The sequence below is a fragment of the Fundulus heteroclitus genome, chromosome 16 (assembly GCF_011125445.2).
Source record: "Fundulus heteroclitus isolate FHET01 chromosome 16, MU-UCD_Fhet_4.1, whole genome shotgun sequence".
Classification (NCBI taxonomy): Eukaryota; Metazoa; Chordata; class Actinopteri; order Cyprinodontiformes; family Fundulidae; genus Fundulus; species Fundulus heteroclitus.
In genome coordinates, this window is record NC_046376.1 from 23,785,735 (window position 1) to 23,807,915 (window position 22,181).

A 22,181-nucleotide genomic window follows, 5' to 3' on the forward strand; every position below is an offset into this window, starting at 1 on the left:
TTCTCTGAAGCCTGTCACTTCATAGCCCTGTCCAAACTTCCCACAGCAGCTCAAACGGTCTAACTGTTGTGCCAACAATTTTTTCGTCTCCATTGAATTCCTAAGGTCATTTCGGACAGGGGACCACAATTCATTTCCCAAGTATGGAAAGACTTTTGCCTAGGGTTGGGGGCTAAACCACAATTATCTTCTGAGTTTGATCCACAGCCTCTGAACCTTCTCTCTTCGAATCTTGACTATTAACCCACCTTATTTCCTTCCACTTTCCCAGATTCCATCATTGTATCAGTCAGGCCACATCTTCATTCATGCCGCAGGGTTTGGAGGCAGTTGAAAGCGGCCCTCCAACACACCAGCACCCAAAACAAATGAAATGCTGACCGTAAACGGATTCCTGCACCCTCCGATCACCCGGGACAAAACGTCTGGCTCCATTCTAAAGAATTTCCGCTTAAGGGTTCCACGAAGAAAGCTGATGACATAGTAGTAATTGATCTTGAACAGGAGGGTAAAATACCAGCTGGTAGTGAGTGATGGACATTCAAAAATGGGCTGGTATAAATTAAACAGTATCTCGTCATAAATTCATAAAAAACATAAATGTTGTTACTCTCAACTTTTGATCTCTGCTCTGCTCCCCAGCAGCAATCTAAAACAAATAAATAGACAAAAAATAAATAAATGAGGCAAATGTAAGAACAACATAAACTTGCAACAGTAGTCATGCCTGCATTACCATTCTAGACATTTGCAAAAAACAAAAAAAAAAAACAACGTTTTCCTACTCAGTTGAGGAGTTTGTCTCCATCTGCTGGTTCACTTGTAGAACTCAGCTTATTTCCTGAATATTTAAATTTACCTGGTCTGTTTTTTAATGGAAATATTTAATTTTTACTCAATATTTGTTTGTGCGTTATTAGAAAAATAATTAATGTTGGGGGGAAAATGCTTCATATCTGCCAAGGTTGGACACAGCAAGACAGTTATTTAACATGCGCTGAATCTGATGAAAACACAAAACTTGTGACACCAAGGAGTTAATGTATATACAGTAAGTTAGGACAGTGCAAAGTACTTCCAATGACAATTTCCACTGTTTACTGTATGGTTACTTGACCTGTAAATGGCTCGATGAGCTCAGCAGATAGAAAATAGTACTAAAACAAAACTTGTGTACAAACAAGAAGTTTCACCTTAATATAAACCAGATGTGTGTCTTTCTGGTGCATTTTTTAGTTGAAAAAGGTTGTTCTTCAGTGAAATTACTCACAGTAGATAGGGTAGTCAGAAATTTTACTCAAGTAAGAGTAGTGATACCTTTTCATAAAATGTACTCAAGTAAAAATAAAAAACTACAGTGCAGTAAAACTACTCCTGAAAGTACATTTTGTGCAAAAAATTACTCAAGTGAATATAACTGAGTAAATTAACTAGTTACTACCCACCTCTTGATTTTAATCAGGAATATATGACGTGGTCCTGATATTCTTCTTACAACACAAAAAGAGAAGAAACGTGTAATTTGTATCGGTTTGTATCGCATTTGATTTGCAGAAATGAGGAAGGAAAAATTAATCCATTTAAATTAAGAAGTACAGTTTGTGATATCTGTGATGCTAAATGCAGCTTCCCTAATTCACGAATGAAGCACTTTGCTTTTAATAAAAAATAATTTATTTGTTGTATGGGGGAAACAGAACGTGGCTTCAAAAATAAGGCAGCTTCACAGACAGAGGAGAAAATAAATTTACGCTCATTGCTCGCTGCGCTAGCGGCCCCGGAACCTTTGGAGTCAAGCCTTATTCTTCGTCGGACATATTTTTGAAAGCACGCGTCGGTTCCAAACCGGAAAACCGCCGCTGCCTTTATTTGTTCCCCCCTTTCTCTTTAAAATTAGCTCCAGCTTCGCACATATTTGACCCCGATCGACAGCAGAGCAGAAGCAAAACCCTAAAAAGGCGTCCATTTATTCGGCTATTTCCGCCGATGCTCGTCCTCCTCCGTGCAGAATCAGGATGTTTTCTTCCCAGACCTCGTCCTTCCAGGATTCAATCGACGTGGAGGAGAAAGATGAATTTGACAGCGAAGACATCGCTGGCTACAGCCAGAAAACCCAGCTGAACTGCTACTACACCATCTATCTGTATCAGGGCACAAGGTAGTGATTGAGACGTAGTGTTGCAGCTACTGCTTTGGACCGATCTGTCTGTGTTTATTGTTGTGCAGCAGCCCCCCCCCCCCCCCCCCCCCCTCCCTTCTTTCAGGTGAAGGCTCATTCATGCACTTAAAATGTAAGCAGGTGATGAGTAAACTGTTGATCGTCTTAGATCTGAGGCCTGTGGAGAAAGTGTGGCGTGGAACCAGAGCCGTGCGGACTCCACAACAAGCCACGATGACTTTAGGTAACCCGGGAGCCACCCGCCCACCTTCCTCTTGCTTTCTCGGTGGCTGTCACTGTTTTTTTTTTTGCTGTGGGTTTTCTCTGGAAATCCAGCCAGCATGGACTCATCGTGGCTGGCTTCACTCATGATTTTTTTTAATTTTTTATTTTTTTCTTCTGATTTCTCATCGGTGTGCTGCTGAGTTGACACTGCTTCCTCGCCTGAACAGTGTCCTCAGAATGGGAATGACCCAGATTGTCTGGGAACAGTCGTGATCATCTCGCTCTCTCCATCGTTTCTCCATCGATTTCAGTGGCATCCAAGTTCTTCGTCTTTCCTGGCATCTTGAATCATCACCACCTGTTTTTCTGACTTTTATTTCTGTTTTTTTGCTTACAGTTTGACACTAATTGACAGCAGCCTGCCATCTGAAGCAGAACCAGAGCTGCGGACCTACATATCAAGGAGACTGAGTAAAGGAGCTCTTCTCGGAGGGATGGGCAACATCGCCACCGTGGAACTCAGGTATTTATTCATCAAACTTCCTACAAGATTAACCAAGATATTTAGTAAGTAAGCTTCTTATTTATAGAGCACATTTGCAACAACCTTCGCTGACCACTGTGCACCACAACAATCCCATCACAGGTAGATAAAGGATAAAACAATAAATTAAACTAAGTTTGATAGAAAAAGTAAATAAAGCAATAATAAAATTGGCAATAAAATGCAAAGAAATCATAATGCCAATAAAAACCAAAGACATACTTAATTTCAGTTGCAGCAATTTCCCAAGAACTCGAATCAATTAAGCACAAACTTTCCGTACTGGTACTGATGCTGAAGGCCGGGGGAATATATACCCAAAAAAAGTGTACCTGCACTTTTTTTTTTGTGACATTAAAATCATATATTTGAAAGAGCAACACAAACCCTTGAAGAGGAAGGATGTTATTCATGATTTTCCTTTTTTCTTTCTTCAGAATTATAAAATTTGGAAAGTGTAGCATGCAACTATCTTCCATTTCAGGTCTAAAATGTTTTATGTGTGTCTCACCGAATTTTACACAAATGTTTAAAGGGATTTTGCTTTTGCAAGGCACAAACAAAACATATTTATTTGCTGGAAGGGGCAGTGGAAAACAGAGGAGTGTTTAAAATGTGTATTTATCACTAGTGAAATCATTGCAGTATTTATTGAAGACGTCACCATAGCGTGATATACTCATGTTTTACAGCCCTGCTCTCCAAGCAGTCAGCCTGAGCTTGAACTGTGTTGCAAAGTTGGCAAAAAAGTGTCTAAATGTTCAAAGCTGGTGGAGACAAACTCCAAAACACGTGCTGCTGTATTTGCAGCAAAACGTGTTTCTATAAAGTATTGACACTTGAAGGCTGAATATTACGGAAGAGGATTAGGGCCACTCAAAAAAATAAAAAAGTATACTCAATTCTGACTTTTTTTCTCAGAATTCTGAGAAAAAAAGTCAGAATTGAGTATACTTTTTTTTTTTTTTTTTTTTTGAGTGGCCCTAATCCTCCGTAGAATATAAATACACTCTTTACAGGTTTTTATTTGTAAAACTTTTTTTTTTACCCACATGACAATTTTTCACTTTGTTCCTCGGATAAAAAGCTGATAGTATAAATAGAAGTTTCTAATTGTAACAGGTCATCGTAATATTTTTTTCTGGAGCTAAAGAAGCAAATTTAATTTGAATAAATGTGTAAAAGCATTTGAACCGGTCTCTGGAAACTGCTTTTCTTTTCTCTGCAGTCTCCCGGAGCAGGCGGTCGGCTGCTACTGCTGCCTCCTGGAGCAGGAAAGGTCTCCTGAGCAGCCGGATGCTGATGGAAACGGATATGTCATCTGCTTCATGGGGGGCTCCGAAAAGGGCCTGAACTTATATCCTTTTTTCTTTTATAGAATAAGCAAAAGTTACAACAAAGCTTTTTTTTTTTTACTGCATTCATATCGTCCGTCATCCTTTTGTTTCCATTGCAGCCCTGCTTCTGCATTCTTTTAGACTCTTTGACATATACTACATTCAGATTAGAGCTCGATAAATACGTCCAAGGCCTACAGAGCAGCCTTCAGACTCCAGAGGTAAGACGATGCGATAACATAAAGCGTCCTGACCGGATTTCAGGATTGCACTTTTCCATCATCTTACCGCGTGTTACAGCTGCAGAACCTCGAGACAGAAGTGCGTCCCTACCTGAGCCGCTGGTACGAGGAGTCGGTCATGCACATTCACCGAGTGGTGCAGCTGGTCCAGTGCAACATCAGCTTTTTGCTGCATGCTGTGAGTCCTTTTTTCTAACCATCACACCATAATTACATGGCCATAGAATTTTTTAAACTTCTGTGAAGTATTAGTTAGTTGTTTAGTCGGTCAAGGGCTGTCTTACGAGGATATAACATCAAAGTCAGAAAGAGTTGCTGAATTGATCTCGACATAATCAAAGGATGTCTTAGTAAAATCAGATTCTTTGAAAGTCATTTAAACTCAGTGAATAATTTAAAAATGCTACTATAACAACGTAAGATACATTTTTTGGCACGCACATTGAGTAAGGCGATTGTTTATCCCTGTTTGTCTTTAAAGGGCAAAAATCCTCAAACTTAAGCTCCCAAACCTAAGAATTTGAAAATCGGAAACCTAAATTGATCACAATCAAACCTTTCTTTGTTTTTGTTTTTTAACAAAGCAGCTAATTCATTTGTGGAACTGCGGAGCGTGAGTGCTTAATGTTTTTTTTTTTTTAAAGATGGTGGATGATTTTCTTGACAAAAAAATATCTTCTCTAATGGAAATGTGCTAAATGGACGTAAGACAGCCTAATGACGACTCAGAAAAAGAAACCCATGATCTGTTTTGCAGGAAACGTGGATGAAATATGTAAAACTAAATGGCACCCGTCAAACAGAGCCTTTGCTTTGCTAACATGAATGCAAGCATTGTTTGTGAGCAAAAAGTTTCTCAGTGAACAAAACGTGACATTTTATCATGGTTTCTATTTATTTGTTTATTTTTCCACTTAGAGTGCAAAGCCCCTGCTACAATCCTCTGATCACTTCAGTAAACAAGACAAGCATTTTTACTTCCCTTCTAATCCCGTATCTTAAAGTGACCTTTTAGACCAGGGGTGTCAAACTCATTCTGGTTTAGGGGCCGCATTCAGCTTAATCTGATCTCAAGAGGGCCACACGAGTAAACTCATTGCAAGATTAAATAGAACTAATAAAAGTGGACTTGTTTATTTTTATATTAAGTTAATTTCACTTTTACACAATATATTATGAATGACCTCACCGTTTTTAAGAAAAGTATGTGCAATTTCAACAATACTTTTACTCAGTTAAACATTTACTTATGCATTATGCATAAGAACTGATCACAGTGTACAATGTTGAAAAACATTTATTCACATTTTTTTGGAACTTAAAAACACTGTCCTGCATGACAAAATACATCAAACAGATAAAAATTAAGAAATTATTTAAAATCATTTTCCACATCTGAAGCTCAGTGCTACCATCTGCTGATTAAAACACAGCGCCCCTCGTGGATAATATAGGAACTGCAGATTTTCAATTAAACAAAGTTCATGTTTTTTTTTCAATAATTGTTTTATCATTCTCTTCCTTTTATCTCATTTCTTTCACCTTTTTTTGTTCTTCTTGTTCTTCCTTTCCTCTCCTACTTTCCCATTGTAGTGTCCATATCATTTGAGATATTCCCTGCATGAATCATAATAAAACTATTCACATTCACAAATCAAGCGGAGCACTATGGCAAAAGCAGCACTGCTCCCCTTTTGAAAGTTATGTCTGATGAGCTCTTTTTGGCATTAACACAACAATTCTTATTGCTACATTTTGTTGTTGTTGTTGAATAATGATAATGCATTTAGCCACCGGGCTGGACTAAATTGTTCGGCGGGCCGTTTTAGACCTTTTTAACTTAGGGTAGAGTTGGGAATGCCATAAAACTGCCGTAAAACTGATTATGTATAGAAAGTGAGACTTTTAGCTGCTTCCATTCACCGATACATTTTACATTATATAAAGTACATGGGTTGCATTGTTGCCTTGCAGCAAGAAGGTCCTGGGTTTAAGTCCTACCCTGGGTCTTTCTACATGGAGTTTGCATGTTCTCCCTGTGCATGCGTGGGTTCTCTCCGGGTACTCCGGCTTCCTCCTACAGTCCAAAAACATGACTATTAGGTTAATTGGCTTCTCTAAATTCTCCTTAAGTGTGAATGGTTGTTTGTCTCTGTGTTGCCCTGTGACAGACTGGTGACCTGTCCAGGGTGTACCCCGCCTTCTTGTCCATTGACAGCTGGAGATAGGCACCAGCACCCCTCACGACCCCATGAGGGATAGACGTGTTAGAAGAAGGAAGAATGGATGGATGGAAAGTGGACTAATCTGGCAGTACAGTTATTAGAAAAAATAGGCAGTGTTGGTGGAAATCTTATGCACATCAAACTAACAATGCTGGTCAGAACAAGAATAGAAATTAAAACTTCCTAGTTTTTAATCGCAATTGATCATTCATCAGTGAGGCATATAACAGGTAGACTGGGTGTGCCTCACAGTATTTTCAACTCTCTGGGTGGGGTCCCGACCTGTTAACACGCGAAGATACTGATTTCAGACAGCAATTTCTCCTGACTTCATCCCCTTTACTAAATCATGATATCATTGTTTTTGCATTTTGCACTCAGATTCCAGCTGCAGGCTCTAGATCAAGATCAAGAATATTTTATGTGTCACTGCGGTGAAATTCCTCTTTGACTACTCCAGTTCACATTAGAGTTCACATTACACATCATGAAGGCAAAAAAACAACAACTGACAAACAAACATGCAATGAACAAGGGTTACTTTTTTTTTTTTTTTACTTTTTTGCATTCAGGAAAGTCAGAGATAAAGACAGTGAGGCAGTACGGTGCTTATTGTACAATCATGATCGTTTAAGCAATCTGAATTAAAATATTCAGAGATGATAGTGTGCAGGACGCAGTAACATTAAAGTGATTGTAACGTATGACGGGCTAGTAACAGTGGAGTGATTTAAAATGTGTCTTTCAGTGGCTGACAGGTCTGTAGAGTTTAGAAAGATGACTCCTACTACAGACTCATGCAGCAGAAGTACATGTAGTGTGATATCAAGGGGGGGGGGGGGGGCACCATCTACAGCAATCATTGGGCGAGAGGCAGGATATACATTACAGGTGTGCAGCAACGTATTTAAGTAACCTGTGATATGACCTGAAATTCATCATAGAGTCTGACTGTAATTAGATGCTTGTTCCTCTTTCACTCTGGGAACTCGGGTGTTTACATTTCTAAACTAGCAGATTATCATGTAGACAGACGCCCCTCCGTGGCTGCTGCACTCTTTAAATCTCCAAATTTTTTGATTTAGATATCTCTGTTTACTGTTTTTTTTTTTTGTTTTTTTTTACCTTTGTGCTATTTTTTAGGCAAGTTCTGGACTTGCAAATCCACGATGAGTGTTCCCGCCTGCTGCTTCAAATGTGCATTTACCATAATCTCCCGACGCGGTTCCAGTGCTTCTCCGCAACAATTGATGTTTTCCAGGTCAATACATTTCAGCTGCTATACTTCCTTCCTGCAGGCCCTGAGTCACACGCACGTGGAAGTCATCAATGCGGACGAGAGGACAAAGGCCGACGTGTCCAGGTGTGCAACGTGACGAATCCTTCGCAGCAAACCTACGGCGCGCGTGTGTGTAAACGCCCGCGCAGAGTGTAACGGGTGTCTGTCTTGCGGCAGGTTCATCAAAGCGGCCAGCTTGCAGGGCCTGTCCCAGCAGGACACCACCACAGCCTCTCTGTGCAAAGCCATGTCGGAGGACACGCAGTCAGACCTGACTGTTGACTGCTCCACCAGCCCGCCCACGCTCACCAACACCGGTGGGTGGCGTTCCTGCAACATGCGTGTGCACTGATTACAACTCCCTGTCCAGAGCGTGTTTTGTTGCTTTCATGTTTGCTCAGGGATGTGGTTTGGTTGAGGTATACCAGCGCGCAGGGGTGAGACTGCACGCCGCTCACAAGTTTGCAGCCATGCATGTTTACGTACTGTATGCTGTAGATGCATGTAACAGTAATAGTAATAATAGTAATATCATCTTTATTGTCATTGAAACATACATTGAAACATACATTACAACAAAATTTGTTCTCTGCTTTTAACCCATCACCCTTGGGGAGCAGTGGGCTGCCATGTGCGGCGCCCGGGGAGCAATGTGGGGTTAAGGGTCTTGCTCAGGGACCCAGAGTGCCAGCACTGGGATTGCATGTGCAATATCTCTATCAGAATAAAATACTCAGGCAGGTTTATGTCAGGTTCAAACAGCTAAAATATTAATTTAGCAAACAGAAAAGAGAAAGACACAGCAGTTCGTTATAAATCTTGCAAGGAGAACGCCAGGAAATGTGCTCAGTGGCATGTCTTGTACCGGTTCTGAAACACATTCCTGTCGCCTCTTACTTTTATTATTTTCTAAGGAGTGCAGGGGAGGCATACAGCAATGTGACCTTCAACATCATAAGCTAGCAGTTCAGCTACACAGAACAATTGAGCCTTCAGTTCTCAGGGAAAGGAGTTGCCACAGATGGTGAGGTGCAATTCCTCACAGTTGCAGATAGTGCTGCAAAAACTTTATAACTTTATATCATAAGACTTTTTCTCTTCACAAAACCTTCCTCTGTCACATAGGAGAGAACAATTAGTCATCTGAAAGACACTTTAATATCTGAATAAACTCAAACCATAAAACCTTTTTAATAGTAATGAGTAAATATGCGATAAATACGATGAATATGGAAAATAAAATAAAACATATAGAGAATAGTAAAAATAATTCTAACAGTTTATTCTTTAATCCTGACCGCTCCCCCACACACACAGCGTGGACAGGACCACATGCGCGTCAAAAACGCAGATTTCCCTCCATGAGCCTAATTAGGCTGTCGTCTTTCCTCAGTGAGCAACCGTTTCTGCGACGGCTGGATTCAGGCCTTTCTGAACGCTGCGGAGCGCTGCAACCCGTTCCTGCTCCGACAGATTCTGGAGAACTTCAAACTCAAGGTGAGAAACATTCCCGCAGGAGGTTTTCAAAGTCCTTTCTTGCTGGATGCATCTTCTTGGCCCTAAAGGCAAAGCTGTTTAAGTGAATGAGTTCATCATTGCTCTACTGTGCCTCATGAAAACATTTTCACATTTCTTGCCACGACCACAAACCTTGTTGTATTTAATTGGGACAGATCAACAAAAAAAAAGATCCATGTGCAGCAAACACGCAGAAAGCATGTTTTTTTTTTTTTTTCAGATGAGACCGATATTGAATGCTATGGCTTACGCACCAAACGCTGTGTGTCGTAAAAATAACACCCTAAACTGAGACATCCACTCTACATAGCATAACGGTGGCAGCATCATAGTGTGGAGATGCTTTTCTCCAGCAGGTACTGGGAAGCAGGGATTTGGTGGGACGATGGATGGATGGAGGAGATAAACACAGCACTATTCTGTCAGAAAGCCTGGTAGAAGCTGCAGGAGCTTTTAGGCTGGGGGCAGAGGTTCATCTTCGAGGAGGAGAACAACCCTAAACATCCAGCCAGAGCTACAATGTTCAGGTTCAGATCACCGTATGTTAGAAGAGCCCTGTTAAAAGTCCAGACCTACAATTCAGTGTAGAATCCGTGGAAAGATTTAAGAAATGATGCTTTCAGATGCTCTCCTTCAAGTTGGACCATGAGTTTGAATTATTTGGCAAAGAAGAATTCAAATTCACACCGCACACAGATTTTTCATTCATTCATGAATCGTCTAAACCGCGCACTGCAAAAATAGACCTAAAAATAAGAATTTTATTTCTTGAAATTAAAGTATTTTTCCTTTATTTGAGCAGGTAAATAGGACTATTTGCCAATGGAATAAGATTTTTGCACTTAAAATAGGAACAATTCATCTCCATCATCTTATTTCAAGTGCCGTTTATCTAATTATCTTATTTTAGGGGTATAAATACTCATTCCATTGGCAAATAGTCTTCTTTAACTGCTCAAATCAAGGGCAAATACATTCATTTCAAGAAAATTTTACTTATTTTTAGTTCTCTTTTTGCAGTGCGGACTTATCGTTGAAAGGGGGGTCATTAGCGGGAGGCGCACCCTGGACAGGTCACACACACACATTTGTGCACAAGAGTACTTTAGGCTAATCAATTAACTTAATGGACGTGTTTTCGGCCTGTGAGAGGAAGCCAGAGAACCCAGAGAGAAAGCCACGCATGCACAGGGAGAACATGCAGACTCCAGGCAGGAAGACCCCAACAGGGGTTTTGGAACCAAGGACCTTCCTGCCTTATTGATTGTTTTTTTTTGTGAAAATTCTTTTAAAATCATTCAGTTTCCTTCACAATTACGCACTCCTTGTGTTGGTCTGTATAATGAAAATACTAAATAAACACACACAACGTGAAAATGTTTACATGGGATGAAAGCTTTCAGCAATCTCTGCTTAAATTATTCAGTTTCGAGAAAATGCCACATCAATTTATCTATTTATCTATTCAAAAACACATAGCTGCATTGAGAAACTGTCGGTTCAGAGCTTTCAGTTCCTCCTCCTGCGCAGCTTCTACTTTATTACTTCCCATCAGCCCTGATAGTTTCCTGCTTTTTTTTTCTCTCTCCCTCCCCCGCCCGTTGCTTCCTCTGTCTGGACCGCCTCCCTGCAGGCCATCCACGACATGAACAGCCTGAAGCGTTTTGTGCGGCAGGCGGAGATGAGTCACTACGCGCTGTTCCGCTGCTGCCAGTTCCTGCGGGGCTGCGGGAACGGCGACGTGCTGCTGCAGAACGCCCGGGCGGAGCACAGCGACCTGCCCGAGGCCTGCAACATCATCGCCGTCCTGGACGAGTTCCTCAGTGAACAGGCCGAGGCCTGACACTACCTCTGAAGATCCAGATGCAATCATCGCTATTAAAAACAAATCTACTGTTAAATATGTGGAGGGGGTGGGGAATGCAGCAGCACATACAGGAAATGTAATTTATTAATTATGAGGATGGCGTTACTGTTGCTGAACGATGGGAAGGGTGTAAAAACTTTATAATTATCTGTTGAGTGTGTTTATACAGAAACTGAGAGGTAAATATTACTACTAATGCATGTAAAGACTACTAAAAAGAACTGATGTGCATCAGAACTTACGCTAACTGGGGTAAAATTATGTTTTTGCATATTATATATCCAGGTCGCCCACTAAGTTATTGTCGTTTTCTTTTGAGAATGACGCACAAATCACTTTATAGCATTGTTTGTTGTGCATGCCGGCCCAGTACCAGCACTACATTACCGTCTCATTAATTCCAACACTGTGTTAGTCTCTGTGTGTTTGAAGTCTTTTTTTTTTTCCAGCTTTGGGAATGCTGTGTTGTAATTCTGGCGTAATCATTCCAAATGTTGTCAAATGAGGATTTTATTTTTGTGTTTATGTGAAGTTTATGGGATCTGCCTCAAGATTTATTGAGTTTATGTGGGTAAATAGATGTAGAAAAAGTCAAATAATGAAACGAAACAAATAGTCGATAAAGTAGTTGTAGCATGAAGCTCAGAGAGTTCTTGTTAAAGTTTGTCCAAAGTATGTATTGGAGCAATATCGCTGTTGTTGGTGTTTGATCTTTAAGCTACTGATGTGTAAACGAGTTGTTTCTGCTGTTCACTGACCCGTGTGCAGACCTTTCAGTACACGCAGTCCCCTGTTCTAAATATTTTTTTGTGGTTCTGTCTGCGATCGATTCAAATAAACCCTTTTAAACCGCACCGTGTGTGTGTGTGTGTGTGTGTGTGTGGTCGTCTTTGTCTCAGCAAACAGAGGTTGCACAATCTTAACTTTTTTCTGTCTGAAAAACAGCTGCAGATGTTGGACAGAGTATTTTCACACGATTGTTTTGCATATTTTGAAACGTTGGGTTTTGTGCAGAGCAATCAGATATTTCATCTTTAAAAAGCCTGGAATAGTTTTGTTTTGTAACAAAACACTTGCAAAATTGTCAGCTAACTAACTGATTAGGCATAACATTATGACCACTAGCAGGTGAAGCAAATATTACCTCTTCATCATGGCAGCTCTCTGTGGATTTATAAGACGGGAAGTGAACGTTTTCTCCTAGCGCTGACATATTAGAAAATGGGTCAGCCACCTTTAACGCCCAAAGAGCCATTCTCACCCTCACTCCTACTTAATAAAAGGTGCTTAGAGGTGCTAAAAGCCACATTACTTTCTTTAAAAAGACCTGTCAGTCTTAAAAATAAGACCAAACAAGTTTTGTAACGGTTTTGAAAGAACTACAGGGTGCGTTCAAGCTTTTACAATAAGAACATGCAAATATTTCTCTTTGAAGGAAGCCTCCATATTTGAAAATATGGATTAAGAAAAAGTTAAGAAAAATTAAGAAAAACCTTCACAATGATGTGAGAACTTTGTTTGCAGATGTTCCATTAAAAAGCAAAGAAAAAGTGCTAGAATAAATCGCCTTTATGTTTAAAAACACTGTTGGGTTCAGTCCCAGTTCTGGCTGAAGTTTTTAAGAAGCGTTGTGAGGAGCCTAAGGATCCACATGCAGCCTCACAGATCGCACACACTGGTCATAATGTAACGCTCTGGCATTGGTGGCCTGTATTTGAGATTAGCTGAAAGGAAATGTGGTTGAGAGAGTGAGGAAGATCCGAGAAAACGGTCCACCTCACTACCAGCACCATCAACTAGTGAAGGTATGAGAGAGTCCAGCTGAAGTCACCATTAGTTAGACTGACTGCTTTATTTCTTTTTTTTTTTTTAAAAAGGTGTGAAATGATGGTCTGCTTGTTGTAGCAATGGTTCCAAGTGTTTTTAAATGCTATATCTGCTTTAAAAAGGTGAACATGTTTTAAACACATACATACATATATATATATATATATATATATGTATATATATATATATATATATATATATATATGTAAAAGATTTGACACTCATAAAAAGTAATAGATTTTTTTTTATTTTAAAAGGCTGATTTTATTTTCATACATAAATATGATTAAGTAGACAATCACCTGCTGCAGTTACTGATTCACCGTTTCTCACTTCTCTCCGGTGCATGGAGAGCAGCGAGGGTTACGGCAAGACCGGAGCAATCGTTATCGAGACATTCTCCCTATCCCAAACCCTGAGAACATATGAAATGTATTTAAATATTCTTCGGTACACTACAGAAGCAAAAAAAAAAAAAAAAAAAGAAGAAGAAGAAGAAAAAAACACAATCTGAAAACACATCTGTGTTCCCGCCCAAATCATTATTATTTTTACCGCAGCTGTAGTTCTCTCTAAAAGAGCAATATGTGTGCACAAGGGGGGGTAGAATGAAGCTATGATGGTAATCTTGAATATTGCTATGATAATATGGATTATGACTAACCCACATTTTCCTCAATCCTATAATTCTTCCCAGTCATAACCAGTGAGCTTCACTTAAACTTTAAAAGCTAATCTTGGCATGCAGAGCCCTTAAAATATAACCACCTACTGAATATTGCATCAAACCGTTGTTGTTTTTTGTTTGTTTTTTTTGTTTTTTGCAATTGCTATACTGCTGCCATTAGTACTGCAACGACCATTAGGCTACTATTGCACGGCTCTAGTTCTGATCCACAAAGTTAGACGTGTCCGTCCTCCTCCAGCTTCTCTTCATATCCTCCAGTAGGTTCCCTCCTCTGACTGCTCGTCTGCAAACAGCAGAAGGGAGAGCGGGTTTGCAGCTGAAGCATGTAGCGTTTTTTAGAGGACGGCGGTAAAGGAAAGCAAGACGAACGCTACCTTCAGTGGGATCGCTCTTCTTCCTCAACAGATGGGACGGCACGTCGTAGACTGCATCTTTGGGGGGGGGGTCAGAAATATATAAGCCATTCACAAAAACAAACGTGTTTAGTGGTTATTACAAGAACGAGCCCCGTTATTAAACCGTAATTCACCTTGTTGTTCAGTAGGTCTCATGTAAGACGAAGGGAAGTCATACACGGCATCATGCGTTTGCGTTGAAGGGGCTTCACATATGGCTAAAGGTAAAAAAAAAACAATACACATGAAGATAGTTTTATACATCTCCATGATTTTCCACTGGAACATCTGAGTTATTTAAAGCATATCTCTACTTTTCCTGGCTGGTAAGACATCGTAGAGGCCATCTTGTCTTTGTTCTTCAGAGCAATCAGGATCCTCAGAGGGATTGCTGCAGTGGAGTTGTCTCCGCGGGTTCTGGTAGGTCGCGTCGTCGTCCTCGCTGTCCTCCTGGTCCGCGGGCCGACAGACGGACGGAGCGAGGATCCCGGGCTCTGAGTAGATGTGCTCCGACGAGGTGGAGAGAGGTCGAGCCGGCTGCACCTCCATCACGCTGTCGCTGCACAGGGAGATGCCGCTGTTCGCCCTCGCTCGAGGATCAAAGATGACACCGCTGAGGAACACAGACACACACACAAAAAAAAAAAAAACATGCACGTAAAAAAAGTCATCAGATCTTTAGTATACGACGGAGTATTAGGGACACACATGAAGAGAAAAAATATTTTTGCCATGATGAGATTAAACTCAACATTTCGAGAATAAAGTTGAAATGTCATGTCGACTTTAATCTCGACATGTCGACTTTAAAGTCGCCATTTCGAGAATAAAGTTGATATATCGTGGTGAGAAAAGAGCAACCGCGCTCCACAGCTGCAGTCTCTGCGTTTTTAATTAAGTGTGAAGGTAGTCTTTGCCGTGCTGCAACTGTACAATCATCACTGAAAGCGGTGGCCTACCAATAACGTAACGTCTTTTTCTAGTGATGCTTACCCGGGTTCGCAGTTCTGAATTTGAGATTCTCGAAATGTCAAGTTTAATGTCGACATGTCGAGTTTAAAGTCGACATGTCGAGTTTAATCTCGTCATGGCAAAAAAAAAATGTCCCTTCATGTGTGGCCCTAATACTCGTATTAGAATGAATGAAAACTCAGTCTGTAAAAAAAAAAAAAAACATACACTGATTTGAAAAAAAAATAAAGTTTACGTGCCCCTTGAAGTTTTCAGACGTTACAATTTATGACTTTAAAGTCTAACACCTGAATATGCTTTAATCTACGGTATTAGTTTTCCACCACGCGGTATTTTTGCATGTAAGTTAATTGGATGACTTCTGGAGGCAACTGGTTTGATACGGTGGACCTGGGTTTAGAAGAAGAAGAGCATCCACAGTAGAAACTCCATCAAGTTGTAAAGATTTGCTTTGGTGGTCCCTGAATATGGGAGCGCCCGAAAGGATTCACACACACAGACACAGTTTTAGGGGTTCAATACAATTAAATGCAGCACTTTCCAGACTTACACATTTTCTTCCACTTTATGATTATGTACTAATTTGTGTTGGGCTGTCCCAGTAAAACACCCTGGCGTTTATGAGATAGGAAAGCATCTGCAAGGCGCTGTAAATGAGCCGCAGTACTGGACTTACTCCATGTCTCCGGGGTCAAAAAGTCCAGAAGACGAGAACTGCATGGCCTGCCAAAGGTGTCCAACCCACTCCTTTCTGAGGGCGGCTGTCTCTGCTGCCTTCAAAACGCACAAATGACAGCACGTCAACCACAGGCTGGTACTCAGAATGAAAACCTGGCCCAGTCAGATCACAGGGACGACTCACCAACATCTTTCTCTTTCCGTTCGTCATGACGATTTCAAACAAAAAGCTCTTCTTGTCAGGTCTCTGCACCTCCCGCACCGACTGGACCTGAGCCGGGACATGAAAAGTTTGGTCATCAGTGACGGGAACAAACGTCAGGAAACCCAAGTTGGTAAAAAGCACAGACGAGGGAGGAAGTAGAGAGACAGCAGCTGCACCACAGTGAGACGCCGCATGTAGAGGTAAAGGTTATGCGTTCATGTTTTAGTTCACTAAATGCCTCAATGAAACTGGGCCAAAGGTTTGGAACATTTACATCTCTGGTACTGACACTATGGTCGTCCTGAAGTGTAACAGAAACAGGCGAAAAAAGATACAAATAGAAGATAAATGCTAGTGCATTTCATATTAATATCCTCTTCTGCCCATCAGAGGTCAAGTTTCATAGACTACAGGCTGAGGAGAGAGAACTGGACATCTGTCTTCCCAGAAACACTTTCTCCAGCTAACTCTTGGAGTTTTTGTGGTATTCTCGGGCCAAAAGGGATATATTGTTCCTTAGGCATGTTCTGGGTATCTTTTGCGGTCTCCTCCTACTGGAACGTGTGAGGAAAACCTTTAAAGAGGCTCACAGCACCTCAGCTGACTCCTTTCAAAGGGTTGGCCCATCCATTATTATTATTATTATTATTATTATTATTATTATTATTATTGAGGATGGATGTAACAATAAAGCTAAACAGAAAAACAAACCATAACCAGGTCAACAAATATTAATATCCACAAAACATATTTCTAAAGCGATTTTTATATAATTTTTATAGAGTGCGGTTGTTGTTGTTTTTTCAGCCTTTTTTTGCATTTCTCTGTCGGTTGATTGTATATTAGCAGCAGTCTGTTCTGGGTCTTCTGCAAAAACTGCGTTGCAAAACTGCGTTGGGTTTTGTATCGCAGCTTGAGGAAGTTCTTTTACGTATTTCAGTGGTTGCTGTTTTTTTTTTCATCAACGCTTTGCTTTATTTAGCTCCCTTTTTTGTGTGCGTTAGACATGTTAAAGCTCAGCATCATGGGAGAAACTTCCAGCACTAAAGTCAGGAGACTTTGTCAGCTATCAAAGGAAGTAATAATAATAATAATTATAATAATCATACATTTTATTTGAAAAGCACCTTTCATAACACTCAAGGACACCGTACAAAATTGAAACAAAACAGTAGCACAACAGCAAAGCCCCAATAATCTAAAACAAATACAAAACAAAATATTTCTAGAGAGTAGGCAGCTTTAAAAATATATGATTTGAGGCGACTTTGAAAACGGGGGAGGGAGTCAACATTGTGGATGCCAGGAGGCAGGGATGGAGGGGACAGAGAGACAAATGGAAGAGGAAGACCTGAGAGAGTGTGGGGGGGGGGGGGTGAATATGGAGAAGAAGTGCTGCAACACCAAGCTCCGATCTCATCATTAAAGATTAATCAACACTAACTACAAAACACTTCAAGTGGCCTTTCATCACACTCTGAGCTTTTTCACATTTTGCAACGCTACACGCCTCAATGTCTTTTAATGAGAAATTATGTCTGAGACCGCAGATGATTATGATAGGGAACAAAAAAATGATACATGCTTTTCAAAGGTTCCTACAAGTAGAGATCTGGGTTGCCGGTCCTTTTTCGCTGCCCTTGCTTAAGTAGGACACCCGTCCAGCATGATGCTGCCACAGCTATCTGTTTATAGCTGGTTGCATGCTGTGGTGGCTTCACACCCCCCCTCCCCCCAACAGTGCTGCGCCACTCCGGCCACTAGATTCAACCACAGACGAAGTCTCAGCTTGTGAAGATAAAATCTCTTCAAATTTCACACTTGGGCTTAAGTTAGCTAAAAGCAGGGCTCAAACACCCGGGCCAAAAGGTCACAGGCCTTCCTCAGCTGTGCCTCATCCCACATGGGCGCAGAGGGAACACGGTCTGATCGTCCTGTTCTAAAGAGGAAGCAGAGGGCGCCTACTCAGCACACAGGAGTGCCAGCTCCCCACTGGCTGTGCATGCATAAAAAAAAAGCTTTAGAAAATGTCCTCAGGGCACAACTGGCAGCTAATGACCCAGTTTTCCTAACATGGTATGGGTTTCCCTGATTCTGATGCGGTCCTGGGCAACTACCCTCGTGATCTATGTGAAATTTGGGCCATTGTTTGCAGATGTGCCCGACACGTTTCATTTCCAGAGGAAGGATCGAACACTTACATATGAGTGGCCTCCATTTAATGCCATTGCTTGAGTAGACTAGGTTTTATTTAGGGGTATCATGGGAAATGGGGTTGTATGGCACACCCTCTTTTTCTAAAATCTATTGAGAATCATGTATTCATATTCCACCTCACAACTGTGCACTACATGGCTCTTATCTAAGCCACTGCACCCCAATAAAGGGAAAAATGTGGGAGAGGTTTAGGACTCATTTTTGCAAGGCACTTTGAATTCAGACAACGCTCCAGCAGGCAAACTTTATGCAACTGCATACAGCTGAACTGCTTTTAGCTTTAAAACTTTCTAAAAACAAACATTTAGGGCATCTTTAAAAAAACAAAAAAACTAAATGTGTTGTTTTTTTCTTTAGCAAGTGGACAAATTTTCCTTAGAGAAGTGAAAGGACCCACCGCGTAGATTTATTCCTGTTAAAAATAATGTGTGATAGCTTCCTTTAACCCATTAATACATTTACCAATCAGTTTGAGAGAGATATGGAGCAACTTTTCTGAACATGATGGTTTCTGTTTCAAAAAAAAAAAAAAAAAAAAAAAACTGGACCACAAAGATACTTTTACTTTCCACAACTGCAAATCAGCACAAGTTCAAAGTAGAAGAATGTTAACGACTTACTGTGTAAATGTAGTAATAGCCTCTCAAATGTGACTGTAAATAAGAAACAAAATACAAAACAAGGTATCAATTTGATCAAATGCTTGTTAGAAATCAAAACAATAAGGCTGAATGAAACTTTTTTTATCTAATCGACATATATAGAGCCTAATACGACAGTGTGGTACTCACGGCGCTGCCGTTTTTCTTGGTATAAAAGAACAAGGTAGTGTTTTGAAGCCTGAACCAGTAGGTCACCCATCGAATCTTCTATATCCAACACAAGGAGAGAGCAGCTGGTGAAACCACGGCTCAGAACTGTTAATAATAAATCCCAGAAGCATCTCCAACTCACCAAAGTGTCCTTCCTTTTCTGCAGAAAGCCCTCGAACAGCAGCTTAGTCCCGTCGACAGACATTTCATCCGTGACAGACGACAACTTCACACTGTGGCCACTGCTGTGTGTCGTTACATTTACCTGGTTTGCGTGGTGTCACTTCCTCCTCGCTCAGGCTCACAGTGTCATTGTTTTAGACTCATTACTCACTCACTTCTCCATTCTCACTGACCAACGTCCTGCTTGGTGAGGAATAATATTTTGCCTTCACGCGTGAGTCAATAAATTAGCTCTACGGTTGCAAATCATAACTGTCTAATCACGGCTGCAGATTAGATTTGTTGGCAAAATGTTCAAGCAAGAAGGACTTAATAATTAGTTCAGCAATATTACAATTAAACCCAAAATGCACTTTTTAATGTTAATGTTACTGTAGTCTTGATATCATTAAACCCCTTCATGACAAGCATCTTTACTACTTAGTAGAGCCCCATTTGCCTCCCCTGCAGCAAACATGATTCATAGCCAGACTCAGGTTTCTGACAGAGTACCTTAGGAGTTTTAGTCCTCCTCATGTGGCTAAAGACCTTTAATAAGTTTCCTGATTTGTCAAGTTACAACCACTTTTTTTCCAATCCCACGGAATTCCCAACAGAGCTAGATTCAGGCAGCAGTGATTGTCACTCTAGTACCTTCTGACTTTTGATTAAACCAAGCTTCAATGAACTCTGACACATCAAACTTTGGGATGGTTGTTTTCTATGAAGGTTTAGTCACCCATAAACTTCAGCTTCCTCAAAGAGAGTATGATATTTTCTTCCTGATTTGTCACTGCCCATCCAGTTCTGGCTGCCAGAAACAGCTCCAGAGCATCGCTGAGGCTCCATCAACCCTTACTGCCGTCATCCTTCCTCTATCCTCCTCGACACATCCCAGAGCCACCGGGTCATAGAGTCTCCGTCTTGCGTCTCAGAAAGGAACCCTCACATATTTTTTTTGCTTTCTTTGTGTAGCTGGGAGAAAACTTGAGGCTTTTTGTTTGTGCTTTTGGATAAGTAGAGTTCAGACATGGAGCTTTCCAGTGTCGAGTATGTGCATCACAGTGGAAACTAAAACCTTAAGAGCATTCATATCCAAACTTTAATTCCGGCCAACATTGTAAAGTGGAATATACTGCTAGGCCAAAAATGAATAAATACAATTAAACTCCAAAATTCTGAAATTTACAACAAAAAATTCTAAGTAACAACAAACTAAGCAATATTTGAATTAAACGAATGTTTAAATAAAAAAAAGGCTTACAATTTCCAGATATTTTTGTTATTGTCATGGCATGGAAAATTACTCGGTCTCTTTTTAACAACATAGAGGTGACATGGGTCAGCCTTTCTTCAGAAACACCTGCTTCATTTAGCCAAGTTTGATGAATGGGTGTATTAAATGTGCCTCTGAGTGAAAGTCACAAGATGGTTGTGGTTCTAATGACTATGAAATAAAAAAAATCTAAACATAATTAATAAAACTTATTATATACCTAACATTTGCTATTTTAAGATTTAAACTTTTGTGCTGGTTAGCTCTTCGCTTTGTGCACCACACCTCTCTTAACCATGCGTTCTTTTCATGCCCTGGTTTGAGTAATTTCTGGGAGGAAATATTTGGAACGTTATGTCGGGTATTTAATACCAAATTTCCTAATACCAATTTAATACCCATTCGCGGCCCTTTTTGGGAGAACTGGAGGACAAATCAAATTTAAGTACTGCTAAAAAGCATTCTATAGCCTTTTCCTTAGTGCTGTCATGTTTTCCAGTTGAAGTCATAGTTCACAGCGCGAGTTCCTGGTGCGGTGGAGTGATGGCACAGTATTGGCAGTGACGGGTGGGTTTGTTTTTTTGTTTTACCGATATCGTAGTATTTCACAAGAGATTTCACTTTGAAGGAAAATGTATTTTCCAGCTTATGTCTCCGTCTTGAGCGACTTGTCACGCCAGGGCCGGATTATCCATAAGGGCCAGTGGGCCAGTGCCCAGGGGCACCAACCATGGGGGGGGGGGACCGCATTTCACATGCTTTAAAAATATATTTTTCATAAATTGTTATATTATTTACTGGAAATTGTTGAAAGACCATGCATTATTCGTTTTGTGAACACTGATGTCACAATAATAATAAATGATAAATAAATCAAGATTTTTTTTTATTTCAACATTTTAAAATGAGATATTTGAATATTGCTCACTGCTCATATGCCTACAGGTAGTTGTGTAAGTTAGTAAATAGTATATTACATTACAGAAATCCCCTTGATTATGTCTGATGTTTTTGACCGGAGGACAGCACGGGTAAGGGGGGGGGGGGGGGGGGGGGGCTTTGAGGTACAGTGCCCAGCCACATTGTCTTAATACGGGCCTGGTCACGCTTGTCGCGCCGCACCTATTCTGTGATACATTGTTAGTGTGCTCCGTTTTTACATGTAAAACTCAATGAAAATTATTTTGAATAAAAAAGAAGATTTAAAAGTTTGTGAAAATCTTACACTAAAAGGTTAAGAAAGCCTGCCTGTACGTCAGCTGTCCACACAATACTGTTGGGTCAAATCGTTAAATGCATTTGAGGAAGAAAAAAATAAAATAAAATCAGTCCAGGGCTGCATATACCCCCATCTACATAAATACTGCCACCAAGTGTTGCTGCAGATGTTTTCTAGCCAGTTGAGGGATTTCCGACACCTGCCTTAATAACCTGTCAGCCGGCGATAGCTTCCTCTTCCTGCCTCCAGGTGGTTCCTGCGGCTGTTCAACTCTAAACTAGCGAACTAGGCTTCTAGATGAATCTCTCGCAGCATTCGGGGTCAAAATGCAACTG

General features: G+C 40.6%; 2 protein-coding genes across 5 annotated transcripts in view; one reads left to right on the top strand and one right to left on the bottom strand.

Annotated features, from left to right (window-relative positions):
- Positions 1-1,808: 1,808 nt before the first annotated feature.
- The window catches only part of c16h17orf75 (chromosome 16 C17orf75 homolog), a 36,116-nt gene continuing 15,743 nt past the window's right edge, over positions 1,809-22,181 (top strand). The window contains exons 1-10 of one of the 3 annotated variants that reach the window (XM_036148175.1): positions 1,810-2,158; positions 2,328-2,402; positions 2,781-2,906; positions 4,156-4,284; positions 4,425-4,485; positions 4,565-4,684; positions 8,030-8,094; positions 8,188-8,327; positions 9,404-9,507; positions 11,162-12,249. In XM_036148175.1, coding sequence (XP_036004068.1) covers positions 2,016-2,158; positions 2,328-2,402; positions 2,781-2,906; positions 4,156-4,284; positions 4,425-4,485; positions 4,565-4,684; positions 8,030-8,094; positions 8,188-8,327; positions 9,404-9,507; positions 11,162-11,371 — 1,173 coding nt within the window. In that variant the 5' untranslated portion in view covers positions 1,810-2,015 and the 3' untranslated portion in view covers positions 11,372-12,249. Of the gene's footprint in view, positions 2,159-2,327; positions 2,403-2,780; positions 2,907-4,155; positions 4,285-4,424; positions 4,486-4,564; positions 4,685-8,029; positions 8,095-8,187; positions 8,328-9,403; positions 9,508-11,161; positions 12,250-22,181 lie in introns of those variants that run through there. The other 2 variants (XM_036148177.1, XM_036148176.1) reach the window with 2 other exon arrangements.
- LOC118556556 lies at positions 13,468-20,250 on the bottom strand. Of its 2 annotated transcripts, none has more exons than XM_036148179.1 (9): positions 19,332-20,250; positions 19,169-19,243; positions 18,998-19,030; positions 16,140-16,226; positions 15,954-16,051; positions 14,620-14,918; positions 14,440-14,523; positions 14,285-14,341; positions 13,468-14,193 (listed from the first exon to the last, which is right to left on the bottom strand). In XM_036148179.1, the coding sequence occupies exons 1-9, from the start codon at positions 19,392-19,394 to the stop codon at positions 14,156-14,158; spliced, it is 834 nt and encodes a 277-aa protein (XP_036004072.1). In that variant the 5' UTR covers positions 19,395-20,250; the 3' UTR covers positions 13,468-14,155. The 2 variants fall into 2 exon arrangements, with proteins under 2 accessions (XP_036004072.1, XP_036004071.1); XM_036148178.1 differs by having other exon boundaries at positions 19,169-19,246.